The following is a 16,084-nucleotide window of genomic DNA, read 5'->3' as shown; positions in this document are numbered from 1 at the left end:
TCGCTTTCCTCTTTTAAGAGACTTCTTAAAATCTATCTCTTTAACCAAGCTTTTGGTCTAATATCTCCTTAGTGGCTCAGTGTCATACTTTGATTCCTGATGCTCCTTCCTTGGGAAGTTTCATTATGTTAAAGGCGCTATATAAATATTGGTTGTTTTTGCTTTGACATTGAAATTTTTAGACAGTTTTCTTGATGAAATAGTGTTTTAATTTTGTCGAATCTCTTGGCCAAGAACTGTTTGAGTAATGGGCTTTTAAATATGTTCTACTATATTTGACTGACTCTTGTTTTTCTTACAAGCAGGAGTGTCGGATAGCACATCCAGTAGTCAAGTGTACATACTGCAGAACTGAATTCCAACAAGAAAGGTACAATCATAATGATATGCTTTCATTTAGTTCTATGATCTTTTGAAATCTTGATCATCTCTGAATTATGGGTTTCTTATTTTGTGCAGCAAAACCAACACAATATGCAAGAAATGTGCACAGAATGTGAAGCAGTTTGGAACAGTAAGTTGATGCAGCCTTTTGTGTGATATCTTAATAGCTAACAGAACAGCTAAGATTTTGAAAAACCTGCGAGTATTAAATTATATTACTGGTACAATTATTAATCTTCCAGTATCAGTGAAATCTCTCCTTGTAGATAATTTAGGTGGTGCTGTGCTACTGCTATTCCAAAATCCAACTAAGTTTGAGCAGCTTAAGCAGGCTGTAACTAATTGTTTTTGCCCAGCTTTAGTTTCACTTTTTCTTGATTTGGTTTGCTTTAATTTATCTAGCTCTTCCACACACACAACTTGCAGACATAAAATGAAAGAGTTAATCATACTGCTCAACATAGGTAGCCTGCCATAATCATAGCACAGTTTAACCAGCTAAAGAGTTTAGATTAATTTCACCTCCATTGGCCTACAGCTGATGGAGGTACTGGAAGGCTGCTTTTGCCTGCCCTTGATAAAATGGGGTGAGTGAGGGAGATCGGTTATTCTAAAGAGTTATGTTTCTATTTCATTTTAGGCAAACTAAAAATGACTGTTATTTAAAAATTTATTTATGGGATATGGATGTCGCTATCTAGACCAGCATTTATTATCCATTCCTAATTGCCCATGAGAAGGTGGTGGTGACCTGCCATCTTGAACCGCAGCAGTCCCTGTGGTGTAGGTACACCCACAGTGCTGTTAGGGAGGGAGTTCCAGGATTTTGACCCAGCGACAGTGAAGCAACAGCGATACGTTTCCAAGTCAGGATGGTGAATGTCCTGGATACATGGGAACTTCCACGTGGTGTTGTTCCCATGTATGTGCTGCTCTTATCCTTCTGGATGGTAGTGACCGTGGGTTCGGAAGGTGCTGGATAAGGAGCCTTGGTGAGTTTTTGCAGTGCATCTTGTAGAGGGTGCACACTGCTGCCACTGTGTATCAGTGGTGGTGGGAGTGAGTGTTTGTGGAACAGGTGTCAATCAAGTGGGCTGCTTTGACCTGGTGGAACCCAAACTGAATGTCAGTGAGCAGGTTATTGCTAAGCAAGTGCTGCTTGGTAGCACTGTTGATGACCCCTTCCATCACTTTACTGATGATGGAGAGTAGACTGATGAGGCGGTAATTAGCTGGGTTGGATTTGTCCTGCTTTCTGTGTGCAGGACATACCTGGGTAGATTCCAGTGGTGTAGCTGTACTGGAACAACTTGGCTTGGGGTACGACAAGTCCTGGAACAAGTCTTCAGTATTATTGCCAGAATAATGTCAGGGCCCATTGCTTTTGCAGTATTCAGTGCCTTCAGCTGTTTCTTGATATCACATGGAGTGAATCAGATTAGCTGAAGACGGGCATCTGTGATGCTGGTGACCTTTGGAGGAGGCCAAGATGGGTCATCCACTCGGCATTCTGGCTGAAGGTTGTTGCAAATGCTTCAGCCTTATCTTTTGCACTGATCTGCTGAGCTCGTCCATCATTTGAGGATGGGGATATTTGTGGAGCCTCCTCCTCCAGTGAGTTGTTTAATTGTCCACCACCATTTATTACTGGATGTGACAGAACTGCAGAGCTTGGATCTGATCTGTTAGTTGTGGAATCACTTGCTGCTTATGATGTTTGGCAAGCAAGTAGCCCTGTGTTGTAGCTTCACCAGGTTGACACCTCATTTTTAGGTATGTCTGGTGCTGTTTCTGGCGTACCCTGCTGCACTCTTCATTGAACCAGAGTTGATAGGGGGATATGCTGGGCCACGAGGTTACAGATTGTGGTTGAGTGCACTTCTGCTGCTGATGGCCCACAGAGCCTCATGGATGCTCAGTTTTGAGTTGCTAGATCTGTTGGAAACCTATCTCATTTAGCACGGTGGTAGTGCCACACAACACGATGGAGGTACCCTCAATGTGAAGATTGGACTTTGTCTCCACAAGGACTGTGCAGTAGCCACTCCTACCAATACTGTCATGGACAAAAGCATCTGTGACAGGCAGGTTGGTGAGGATAAGGTCAAGTATGTTTTTCCTTCTTGTTGGTTCCCTCACCATCTGCCGCACACCCAGTCTAGCAGTTATGCTCTTTAGGGCTCGGTTAATAGTGGTGCTACAGAGCCACTCTTCGTGTTGGTCATTGAAGACCCCACCCAGAGTACATTCTGCGCCTTTGCCACTCTCAGTGCTTCCTCCAATTGGTGTTCAACATTGAGGAGTACATTAGCTGAGAGGGGGTTGGGGAGGTGGTAATCAGCAGGAGGTTTCCTTGCTCATGTTTGACCTGATGCCATGAGACTTCATGGGGTCTGGTGTTGATGTTGAGGGCTCTCAGGGAAACTCTGTCCCGACTGTATACCACTGAGCTGCAAACTCTGCTGGGTCTCTCCTGCCAGTGGGGCAGGACATACCCAGGGATGTTGATGGTGGTGCCTGGGACATGGTCTGCGAGACAGTTCTCCCAGCTTTGGCACGAGCCCCCAGATGTTAGTAAGGAGGACTTTAGCTGGGTCAACAGGGCTGGTTTTGCTGGGTGTGCCTGGTGTTGCTGCAAAATAGATTTCCCCTACACTACCAATTGTTTTCTTTTTCAAAGTAAACCCCAGGAAACGAGAACCAAGTACAAGTAACATGTTATAAAATATTTCTTGAAAACTTCATTTATGGGTTAGCTCCCAAATACTATCATTATTACTTATGGGCTGGATTTTACTGCTAAAATTGGGTGCGCCCACCCCGCCAACCCCTGCCGTCATGCAGCAAAAAAGCAAGAGGCAACAATAGTATTGAATGGAATAAAAAATAAAGAGGATGTGCTTAAAAGGAGGCAGCCCTCAAAGTAGAAATCATCTGATCAGGATAGGGTGCATCCAAGGTTACTGGGGGAAGGGTTTATATAAAATATGGCGTGACGATGTTGGGTCAGTAATCCTCAATTACGGAAGGCAAGTGGGCACCAAAGTCAGAATCTCCTGACATTTTTAAAAAATGACATTTGTCGGGCCGGCTGGTCTGCCAATTTCACCAGTAAAATCCAGGTCATAAATAGTAATGATTGTATTTGGGAACTAATCCATAAATGAAGTTTTCAAGAAATATTTTACAACATGTTACCTGTACTACTTCTTTCCTGGTGTTTACTTTGGAAAAGAAAATTGGCAGTATAGGGGAAATCCATTTTGCAGTATCACGGGGCACACCCAGCAATCCAACCATTAATTTAGTTTGCTTAAAATTAAACAGAAACACAACTCTTTTTAGAATAACCAATTTCCCTCCCTCACCCCATTGTATCAAGGGCAGACAAAAGTAGCCTTTTAGAACACCTGGTGTCCTCACGTGCAGTTAATGTGGAAATCAGTAAGGTGATAACTAATTTGCCGAGCTTCTCTCCAAGCTTTACTACACCAGTTCCAGATTTCCTATAGAGGGTGCTGTGCTGTTTCAGACAACTTCACACAAAGTTGCCAATCAAAAGCTCAAAGTCTATGGCAATTGAGTGTAATGAATGGCAAGCATTTTTCCTAGCTGCTGACTTTAAAATCTGGACCAATATATCCATGTACGCAAAGGCCACATTTTGTTATTGAACAAAAGCAAATGTTTTGTAGCTTAGTGTGGAAATCTGAAACTTGATAAATTCATTCTAAGTAAACAATAATTGAATCACTCGAGTCTCTGTTTACTTAATGTAATAGTATTTGTATAGTGCTTTTAGCATAAAACATCCTAAGGACCTTCACAGGAGCATTATAAAACAAAAATCTGACACTAAACCACATATTAGAGCAGATGACCTAATATAAATATAAATGCAAGCTGTTATTAAAGCACATTACATTAAGTAAACAGAGACTTGAGTGATTCATTTATTGTTTAATCAAGAAATTTTGCAAATTGGAATGAACTTGGTGAGTTTCAGGTTTCCATTCTGAGCTACAAAATATTTTAAATGTCTTTTTGTTCAGAGATAGGCTTTGAGGGATACCTTACAGGAGAAAGCAAGATAGAGGCGCGGAGAGGATTAGGGATGGAATTTCAGAACTTAGTCTATAGCTACAAGAGCCGTATTACCCTCCATTACTTCATCAAAGAACTTAATCAAGTTAGTCAAACATGACTTGCCTTTAACAAATCCATGGTGACTTTCATTTATCAACCCATACTTTCCAAATGTCAGTTAGTTTTGTCCTAATTATGTCTTTAAAAAATATTCCCCCATAATGTTACACTGACTAGCCTGTAGTTGCCAGATTTACCCTTGCCCCCTTTTTTTAAAAAAACAAGTGTGTAACAATCCTTCTGTTTGGTGACACTGTCCTCATATTGAAGGGGGATTGGAAGATGGTGGCCAGGGCCGCCTCAGTTTTCACCCTTCCCCCAGTAACCTTGGATGCACCCTATCCTGATTAGATGATTTCTACTTTGAGGGCTGCCTCCTTTTAAGCACATCCTCTTTATTTTTTATTCCATTCAATACTATTGTTGCCTCTTGCTTTTTGCTGCTTTGGCAGCAACCTTTTCTCTGCTGAAGACATGTGCAAAGTACTTGTTTTAGTGCCACAGCTAGGCCAGCTACCTTCACAAGAAAATCCCCTATTTTTAGGCCCTTAATCAGTCCCACATGTCCTTTGATTATCCTTTTACTATTTACAGATATTGGAATTAAGCCACAAGTTAGTGAACAGATCAGCTGGCATGAAGAAGAAAGTGTCATAGGTCCAGACATATGGGTGAGACTGTAAACTCTGGGAATGTAGAAAAGATGGCAGTGCTCTTGTTAGACCTTCCCCTTGACTAATGGAGACAAAATGATATTAATCTATACATAAAGTGAAGGAAGTTATGCAGCAGTGTAATTTGTATATTGAATCATCCATGGCATCGTCCCTCCCAACCTCTATAATTTCCTCCACACACTCCACAGCCCTCAGAGATACCTGGACTCCTCAAATGCTGGCCTCTGTGCACACCCAATTTTAATTGTTCCGCCAATGGTGCTGTGTCTTCAATTGCCTAGATTCCAAGTTCTCAAAGACCCTGTTGCCCTTAAAAGCTACCTTTTCGATCAAGCTTTTGTCCACCTGACCTAATATATTATGTGGCTCGATGTCCTACTTTGTTTTTATAATGCGCTTGCGAAGCACTTGCAGATGTTTCATTACATTAAAGGCACTAAATAAATATAAATTATTGTTTGTTGAAGCCAAACTCTAATGTTCGTTAGAGACCACTGTATGGAGTATTTAATTAGCTGGAATACATGACTTGAAAGGATGGTGGAAGCAGATTCAGTGGTAAATTCTAAATGGAATTGGATGCATACTTGGAAAAACAGAAAAAAATATAAGAGTGGAGGAGTGGGACTAATTGGATAGCCCTTTCAAAGAGCCAACATAGGTCCAGTGGGCCAAATGGCAGCCTGTACAGCAAGATTCTGAGATTCTATGAAATGTAGGGCAAGGCCTAACTGAAATTAGAAATTTACTATTTGAGATTGATTTTAGTCATGGGTACTTTTTAATGTGTATTCTTGTGGCTAAAATGAGTTAAGGTTGTTTCAGGTTAATGTATGAATTGATTGATTAAGGCAGGCTAGTTAGAGAGTTTTTAAATTGCAAATAAAACTGTACGCCAATTCAGGTGCATTACAAGTTAGACAATATCTGCTGCACTGTTCCTTAATCCCAAGAACTATTTATTTGTATTATGTGGCATTTAAGTTTCCCATGCTTTGCTACTTTTGCCGTGTCTCTTGGAATGCAGGTTGATTTAGTTGTGGACACCTGATTGTGGATTCCTAACCAACGAAACTACATTAAGACCATTAGTGCTTGAATCAGCAGAGGCACCTTATACTCATTGGTGTTAACTTTACTGTTTATGTTTAGTTTTGTTTTAAACCCTGCCTGCTCATTTAAATCTTTAAGTTCTCCCTCCTCCTTAAACTCCTTTCTTAAAACTAATACTGGGGTATTTGTTCTGTGTACCCTTCAATGTCTGAGCCATTGGACTTTTTTTTAAGCCTGGACAGTAAAGGGCTGAAATTCCTCATAAAATTTGGAAGAATTCTTATTTTCTCAAAGCAACCCATTAATGAAATTGCAATTTTAGAAATAATTTGTATCAAAGCTATACATTCCCACAGTATTAATCACAGCTCATCAATTATAAGTTTTTTTTAAAGTTGCATTTTCTAAATTTTAGAAGGCCTTCAGAATTACTGGGCTATTCTACTTTGGACATCATAGTTGAGCAGAAACCTATTTCTTTCTCTCCCTTTCCTGTCTTCATTGGCCCCACAAATAACTTCTAGAATCTTGTCAAGATTCCTCCTCTCTGTGATGGAAAGGCCAGTTATAGTCCACACACACCAGATACAGCCTGATTGACTCTTGACAGATCAGGGAATCCACCATGGGACTTTCCTTCTCATCTTGCTGTCTGACTAGTTTAGCAGGAGCTGCATTTACCTCCTGTACTATTGAAGTGCCTTGTTTCACCAACATAATGAAATTAAAAAGTACATATAAATTCAGCAACATCCAAAGTTACTTGAACAATTTTACATTTCTGAAAGTAAATATTGAGAGGCACAAGATGTAAGATTTCCATTATTTTGTGAATTAATTTTAAAACTCTTGAAATATTGAACATGTAATTGTGGATGGTAATTTGACTCGTACAATATTAGATGATTAAGAAAATCTTAATTTCCCTGGTAGGAAAATTAGTCTCTTTTTCTATAAATCTGAATGAGAGCCAGGGTAAAACAGATTTTGTGAAAGAAGAGTGGTAATTTGGTTCATTCACTCCCTGTGCTGTGGCTACAAGAGGGTCAAATAAATACCTTTTAATTGGATCTACTAGGTAGCATTGCATCCCCATCATTAAGAACAGATATGTAGCTTTGGTTGAATTATCAGTGCTCTGTTAATTAAGTTTGAGTAAACTTCATTTTTTTTATTTATGCAGCCCAAACCCTGTCAATATTGTAATATTATAGCAGCCTTCATTGGCACCAAGTGTCAACGTTGTACAAATTCAGAAAAGAAGTATGGACCTCCTCAGACATGTGAGCAGTGCAAACAGCAGTGTGCCTTTGATCGAAAAGACGAGAGTCGACGAAAGGTAACGGAAGTGAGCAAAATTTTTTTATTTAGAATTGAAGTCAACTTCTCTGCTCCAGAAATTTTAAGAATTTTTTAAAATTGCAATCTCCATGTGAAAACTAGGACTTGCACTGTTGAACTATAAAAGGTATATAGCACATTGCTTCACATTAATAAGTGATTCTGTTTTTACTGTATTACATTCATCCAGTTGTTTTCTTATTTTCTGACTTTTATTGTACTTAAGTAAAATGTGCCTTTTTTGCAGAGGATAAGCAAAGCGATATAAAGATGAGACTGAAAGATCACAAAACAATAGATATAATTATATAATTTCTGCTTTTAGTTGGCTGCTGCATAAAAACATATATAACAGCATGGTAGATCAAGCATTGCTAAATATCTATGTATATGGTAGATATAAAGTGACTTCAAATTATTAAAAAGTATCCCGAGAATCCTTTTGTAAGTTTTGTACAGTTTAAATTTTATATTTGGTAGCTCTTTTATTTTTGAGATTATTGCAACTAGGCTTGTCTCAGTGTGAAATGCACTGTTAATGCAGCTAACCACTTTTTCGTGTCTGTTTAAACTCTCTTGGTGAGCTTTGATCATTTCATATTCCATCTGATAGTGATAATATCCAGCGGTACTTAAGTTGTTTCTTGATTTTCATATGAAGATTTTAGGTTTAATGGAAGAAACTGAGAAATCTGTAGCGTAACATATACCTGGGAGGAAGTTACACAGTTGTAATTTAATCGCGGGGTTTTGATGCCGTCAAAATGATGGTTCATAAATTTACTAAATCCTAAGATTGGATTACATTTAATTTTCCCCCCACGTATTTATTTTACGTAATATATATTTTTAGTTTTAGTTTAGCCATTCATGTTCCTACCTTCCACTACTGTCGCCATTTGGGTTCGCCTTGAAGTTTGAAAGCTTTGCCAAATGACTTAGGAAGAAGGTTGAGGAAGGGTATTGCAGCTGGTTGTGACGATTGACCTGAAAGTGTACAGCATCCTGTGACAGGTACTATCATATTGCAAGGTTTTTTTCAGCTGTTTAGTATCTGCTGCTTATAGTATTTTAATGGACAGTTGGATGAATTACTAAGAGAGATGCCCAATGTTTTTTTTTTGGGTCAATATGTGCACATGGAATCTTAAAATCAGTGAATAACTCCCAACACATCTGTAGTTCATTCATTCCTCAGAATAATTCTTTTTTTTTTCTTTATTTTTCTCTTTGGAAAAATTGGCAACATTTCATTGGGGTGGGAGAACTGCAAAGATGAGGTCACTTGGTAATGAGAAGAAAACTGTAAATTCAGATAAGGATCCAATATCTGTATGAAATTAGATAAAAATCTGCATGTCATCTAAAAACAGATTGCTTGAAAAAATGTAAGTATCGGAAAATCTGCAGCAAGTGTTTTGTATAGTAAGGTTTGAATTTAAGGGCAGGTAAGCAGCATCCAAGAGATTGTATCTTCTAAAACAGAATTATGCATAGCAGATAAACTGTTTTCTCAGCCCATTTTGCCAAGTTTTATTTTGTTTTATAGGTTGATGGAAAACTGCTCTGTTGGCTCTGTACCCTTTCATATAAGCGCGTTCTGCAGAAAACAAAAGAACAGAGAAAGAACTTGGGCTCACACTCCTCCTCATCTTCAACTTCACTGCCGGACAAGGAACTCTCAAAGCATCACCATAGCACCAGTCGTCACAAGTGAGTGTTAATACTGACTTTTAACGTGCTGCACGCATAGACATTATTACTCCCATCTAAGGACCATTTTTAAAATAATTTATTCCCTTTAGCTATCGTCTTTTTAGACATTGCTTTTTAACATGTTTTGAAATTTTAAATAATAAATATCACCCAGCTTGAATGTCATACATTTCTACCCAAAAACCCAATTCGCATTTTAAAATGTAGTTGTAGCATGTCTTGAAACGTGCTTATTATGTTTTTTATGATGGAATTCTTGCTTATATGTGTTATTGCAATGTTAATCTTAAGACAATTTTTTTTTTACAGGCATTGAATAGAATATTACTTAAAATGATTATCCTTAAGTTATTTCTAATATTAGTCATGTGAAAGATTTCTTGATGTCCTATACCTTCCAACAAATATGAAGAAAATCTTTGCAATTGAGGTGAAACTCAATTAAGCTTGGTTTCCACCTATTAAAATTTCATTTTGAGTTAGCACATTTCCCTCATTAGCATGGTTATCCGATGATTTTCTGTCATTTGAGCTCTTGGCGGATTTGGATGCAAATTTTCCCTCTTTTTCTGGTATCCAATATTGCTAGGGACTGTTGGGGTGAGAGATTTCAAGTTAAAAGGTCTGTGTTTTGAAAGGAGCTGATTAATTTCTGTAAATTGGCCTATAGTGAAATCATCCAGATATTTAACTATTTTGACATCTGTGATTGGCAGTGTTAGCCCACTTCCATTCAATTCTTTTTTCCTTTTTGCCCTATCACCTCTTTCCCATCTCTGCCCCTGCTTCCTGACCTCTAAAGTGGGCACCCGGCTTGTCAGTAGTTTGCCAATAGAATGCAAATGCCCTGACTCCAGAATTTGGGATGAGGCCAACAACATATCTTTGGAGTAAACTAATGTTCTGCTTCTTTGCAGATCCATCCCAAAAATAACTTCCGCAGCAATTTGACACGCTTGACTGATGCGTACCAAATATTGCAGTAGGCTAGTCTGCCCAACTGAATTTGTACAATTTTTTCTGAACGAAGAATTTTTTTGGAAAATTTAACAGACCACCTACCATATATGTTTCAGAATCGGCAGCCTAAGTCCAGAGCAGCAGCATGGCATGTGGAAAATGAGGTAAATACTTAGCTGCTGTATTGTAAAATTCTCTTACCATCACAATTTGTAAGCTTCCTTTTCGTTTGTTGTTTATCTTTTCTTCTACCTAACATCCTTTCCTCCCTAACCTTGATGGAAATAATTGTTGCACAGTCTTTGATGTTTTCATCCATCTATTACTTTTAAAACCCATGTACTTTCTGTGGAACTTGGGATGGAAGAATATTATATTTATTGGATTTCCAAGTAATGTACTAGAAAGAGAAACCTTATTTTATATTTTCTCATTCCAGTAACAGTTATGCTTTATTCCAATGCTTTGCACTTTCCCGATTGTATTGAATTGATATAAGTCCACTAGATTAAAATAACAAACCAATTTAGGAGACAGGATAACATATTGGACATTAAAAGGTTGTGTTTCCACCTTTGAGATGCTGCACCATGTGCGGATTAGATAAATGGGATGAAATTATCCTTTCTACTAGCTGTAAGGATCTTGACTGATTTTAGTGAGTGCTCTATCTTTGCATGCATCTGCTCTTAATTTAGTACTATTGTCAGTCACAGGCTTGGCTACTATAAGGAACTTAAATGATGCATTTCAAAGTAATAATGCTGTTCTGATATTGGAATTAAGATGCATTGTTAGAAAAGTGCTTCAGGAGATAACTGCTCTATTCAACATGGAATGTTTATGTTGCTCATCATGATAAAAGCAGTGTTTAAAAGCAATAACTTACATTTATGTAACATCTTTAACATAGAAGAAGGTATACAAATAGTCATTTGGTAGTACAGAACTTGAGTATTGCTGAAAAAAGAGACACATCTAAGCATTTTGTCATGCACTCATCAGGACATTTTGCAAGAATACCAATATATACTATGTGAAGAGTTCGATGATTGGTTGCCATGGAGTATGCACCAATGACTGACAGTTAACTGCACAGCATTGTTTGAAATTTAAACTGGGCAGCTTGACCCTGATCCCTTGGGGCACTGCCTTGACCAATGAGTCAGCAAATGGCTGTCACTTATTTTGTTTAGCTGAAACAGGTGTATTATGCCTGTATAATTCCAATTATTTTAATCCATTAATTCTCTTTTTAAATGTAGTTAATTGCTTAAAATACAAATCACAGGGGCTCATTAATTTGTATGCTAAGAATGGCACCCAGCAGATTTTCAGTTCCACTCTGTTTTTGGAATTTAGGTTTTTATTAGAAATTGACAAATTTTGCCCATGGTGTTGTGTATTGCCCAGATTCTGCCATGTTCTGTAAACATGTGTATTGCCCAGATTTTGCCAAGCTCTACAAACTATTCAGATATCAAAACTCTTGAATTGTAGTCTTATAACTCCTCTGGGATCCATCCTCTTGTGTAGTCATTTGCATGGCGTATTTCATTTGAATGTAATTGAGCAAAAATTGAATGACATCCCTCCGTTCATTAGGCTTAATTCACTAGTAGGGAGGCAAGCAAAGATGGGCTTTTTGAAGGGCTGGTTTGCTAATAGACTGAAGAAAAGTCCTTTTGATTTCTTGTGTCAAACCTCGTTTTGATTTGCGTGTACACGTTGCCAATAGCTCTTAACTCTGCAAAGCTTTTGTTCATCATTTTGAAAGTGCTTGTTTTAGATTTTTTTCATTGATTTCTTTAAAATAGTCACTTATTTCATTTGTCTGAATAGGTGGCTGTTCAGGCTTCCCCTAGTGTAGGGCTCATTTCATCCTGAACGACTGCTTCAGCTTTGAGCGTTTGTGGCAACAAGTTGCATGTGTTTGTTTTTACAGCTATTGCTGTGAAGGTCTATAAGCTCAAAGGGTAAGTAGAAGAATTGACTCCACCAAATGATACAGCAGCACGAAAGACATTTGGTTTAAACAATAAAACGGGAAGAATTAAAATACATAAAGACTAAATATTATGTACAGAATTGCTCTATAATCTCTACAGACTATAAAGGAAGATATCTGTACATTCATTGATATCTGAGTTGGTCCTTGTTTCAATGTTTTATGCTTTAGAGCTGCTGGTTAGAGACGGCTTGGGCGCAGCCTTGACAATAAGAACGAGAAGAGTAGGTTCCGGTCAGCCTAGTGCCCATAGACCGGAGCTCCTTCATATTCCCAAAGCATGAAGCACAATAACAAGGGCAACAGAAATACTTGTATAGGGTAGGTATTCAAACTGGGAGTCCCATTTGGAGGGGGGAGACGGGGCCGATGTTGGTCAGGGGAGAGGCAGATTTGGCAGATTTAAGTTTTGAAGCATTTTTTTAAATTCATAGCAACAGAAATAATATGCTAGCATCGTAAGGAAACATGCTTTCTGCAGTGTTTTTCCTTTGAGGAGCTAACAGTGTGTTTATTTTCAAGTGGTCCATTGCACTAATATGCAACAGTGTGTAAAATCTTTAGATCTAAGGTGACAGACTTATAAATATATTTTTGATTTAAAAATATTAGCAATTTCTTCAATTTTTAATCTATAACTGACAAATACTGGAAGAGATTAAACTAATATGCTTATTGTAGGGGAGCCTGAAGTAATTTTCAGTGTTGGCAGCTTCTCATTAATCGATTATCCAACTCCTACCAGAAATGACACATCTGGTGTTCTCGTACCATTACGTCTAACTCTTTCAAACTATCATTTTTTAAGATCTCTTACCTAATTCTGCAAACATTGCATCCGATCATCAACTTGCCGTTACATTGCACCCAGATCCTGGAACCCCTCCCACCACTGCCGTCCCTATGTTTGCACCTTGGCCCACCAATCTTTCTTGCTCATCACCAAACTCTGCAGTTCCTAACTGTAGTTTCCCAGCTTTACAGTACTCTTCAACATGCATCCCAAAGTTGACATTTTCCACTCGCGTACCATCAGCAATCTCTTTCCCATTCAATATCAGCACCGAGTCTAACTGCATACGTTGTTGCTCTTTGCAAATGTTTTGCATTTCCCAGCCATCCAAATGCAACTTCCTCACTGCCAGTAGCATTTAAAAGTTTATGCCCCCGTTCAACTTCTTTGTGAACGGTCGACCCCTAAGGTAGCCGGGGGAAAACTTTGTGATATACTGCTCTTGCACTGAGTTTTGTGGTGCAATTTAACATAGTTTTACGGTTTGTTCAATTTTTCACCTATTGAAATAGAAGGATGGAAAATCAGGCATGTTACAAAGTGACCAAGCAAACCTCTGTACTTGCTATTCTGATTGGAGTCCTCTTAGTGCCATGAGTGCAACATTTTGAAATATACCCCTGTATTCCAACTTCCTACCTTTTGATAGCCCCATTGTTAGTTGTACATCATAAAAATATACTGTAAATATTTCATGATACATTAGCTCACATCTGTCACAAACCTGTATTATATTAAAGATTCCAATATAGCATAGCATTTCATTTCGTTCAGTTTTTATTTGGATTGCTATCATCTTTATCTGTTTCCTTTTTAACTACATTGCTTTATCCCCAACATTTTAAAATGTACCAATACAATAATACATTACTTATTACAATACATCTTTATCACACACAATATAGAAATCAAAGAAAATATATGATTCGGCCCATCCTGTCCTGAATTTGCAGGCCACAGCTCTTCAAGTAGACATCTATGTACTTTTTAAATGAGTTTTTGCCTCTTTCTGCCTTTGAGGCAGAGAATTCTGGGTCCCTGCCTACTGTCTGTGTGAAAAAATGTTTCCTCATCTCCCCTCTAATCTTTCTACCAATTACTTTAAATCTATGCCCCCCTTTGCTAAGGTAATTAGGCCATCCCTATTAACTCTGTCTCGACCCTCATTATTTTTTACAGACATCTCGATTAAGCCACCTTTCAGGCTTCACTATTCCAAAGAAAATAACCCCAGCCTATCCAATCTTTCCTCCTGGCTAAAATTTTCCAGCACAATAGATACAGATGTCACCATAATCATAGACTCTAAGCCTGAAAATGACGCATAATGACTCAATTTCATTTTTTCAACCTGTGCCCTTCATGAGGGAGAAATTCATTTGGGTAGCAGTGCCAGACAGATTTGCATCAATTTCTCACTGGCAGGCAGCACCACATTCCACTACCTGCTTGTACAACTTTGTTCTGATTAATATTATTGAAGAACGTTGCACAGGTAGCAGGCTGTGCACTACCTGCTCCTAGGGAATGGGCATAGTTTATGTCGATTCACAAACAAATTTTTCCCAATAATATATTTATTCTACTATGTGGAATATCCTCTGACTTGCTGTGACTATCGCCTCAGCGGAGCCATCAGTATAGGATCATGTGGACTGGTGTTGGTTACAAAATAATAATGCACCGTGGAAGTGAAATGACTTATTCAACCGTTCTGACTGGTCCTGTGGCTTGCAATTGTTAGCTTAACCCTGACGAGTTACTCGCTGGAATGTAATAAATATGTGGAAGTCTTTTAATTTTAATTCATGACGAAATAAAGTAATTTCGTTTGGGGGAAAAAATGTTGCGGTAGACATCAACAAGTGATCGTTTCGCAATTGTGCACAATGTAATTGGGCTAGAAGTGATATTAGGATTTATCAATGGCTGACAAAGGGAATACTATCCTTCTATCGATTGAATTAATATTAATTTAAGAAGCAAGAATTAAGTCCCATCATTGTGTAGTGCCGGACAAAAGGAAACAATGACATCTAAATATTAAGCTGAGTGACCTTGAAATAAAGGAGTATAGCATTAATTTGTTAAATTATGTACAAATAGTTTAGGCATGGTTTGATAGTGGCTATAAATGACCTCCTGCTCCTGATTTGTTGCTTGGTACAGATGATAAAATCCTTTTTTGGTTGTTGTGATGTTAGCAACATCTATAACATGTTAATCTTTAGTAAGCTAAAGCCCCCTGGTCATAATCTTTTATTTTCATCCCTGGGGCTGAGGTAGATACCAGCTTATGATGTGGTAGTGGGAACACCTCCTTCCACCCCAACCCCCCTGCCTCCCAATTCCCCCCACACAGCATGAACATGCTGTTTCAGGTCTTGTAACCTTAAGATAAAACCTCTATCGGATAACAGGACTGTAAATTAACTTTTTCTTCCCAGAAGGCAGTGACCTAGGATTTGAAACCCTATTTATACCGGTTGGATTTGAATCTTCTTGATTCACGGTCGGCTTTAAACGGGCATCAAGAGGTGAGATTTTTGCTCTCAATTAGAATCTGAGTTGTTAACTCCATGTTTAACAACTAATATAGATCTACAGCTGCACTGTGAATGGGATATAACGTGGAATAACTGAATCAGTTCTTCCATGCAGTGAGGTTCCTTGCTCAGTATTGCCTCCTGCCCCGAGTTCTAATTTTTTCAGCGTATTTGAATGAAGTTTTATTGGTTTATATTTAATTCAGTTTATTGTAGCAAGTTGAATTGATACTTCTCAATTGTTTTTATTGCCTTCTCTTTTTTTCTTGTTTAGGGTCAACCATATAAAAGTAGTCTATAAATTAAACATATGCTATTGTTTACAGCCATAAATCATCATCATCCAGTATTCAAAATGAAGCTCCAAAGAAAAAGCCAAAACTTGAAACAAAGCCCTCCAATGGAGACAGGTAAACTCATTGGAAATTAAACTTCTGTTATCTTGTTTGGATAGGGAGAG

The 16,084-nt window shown here is 38.2% G+C and overlaps 1 protein-coding gene across 2 annotated transcripts in view; it reads left to right on the top strand.

The window, feature by feature from the left end:
• Positions 1-16,084, top strand: part of fam76b (family with sequence similarity 76 member B) — a 41,664-nt gene that overhangs the window by 6,420 nt on the left and 19,160 nt on the right. Inside the window, exons 2-7 of one of the 2 annotated variants that reach the window (XM_041199526.1) lie at positions 306-370; positions 460-514; positions 7,444-7,608; positions 9,151-9,314; positions 10,394-10,441; positions 15,951-16,034. In XM_041199526.1, the coding sequence (XP_041055460.1) occupies positions 306-370; positions 460-514; positions 7,444-7,608; positions 9,151-9,314; positions 10,394-10,441; positions 15,951-16,034 (581 nt within the window). The remainder of the gene's footprint in view (positions 1-305; positions 371-459; positions 515-7,443; positions 7,609-9,150; positions 9,315-10,393; positions 10,442-15,950; positions 16,035-16,084) is intronic. The other variant, XM_041199527.1, reaches the window with a different exon arrangement.

The sequence above is a fragment of the Carcharodon carcharias genome, chromosome 11 (genome assembly GCF_017639515.1).
Source record: "Carcharodon carcharias isolate sCarCar2 chromosome 11, sCarCar2.pri, whole genome shotgun sequence".
In the NCBI taxonomy this organism is placed as follows: Eukaryota; Metazoa; Chordata; class Chondrichthyes; order Lamniformes; family Lamnidae; genus Carcharodon; species Carcharodon carcharias.
The sequence above is the reverse complement of the archived record's forward strand: the minus strand, read 5'-3'. Positions and strand labels throughout refer to the sequence as shown.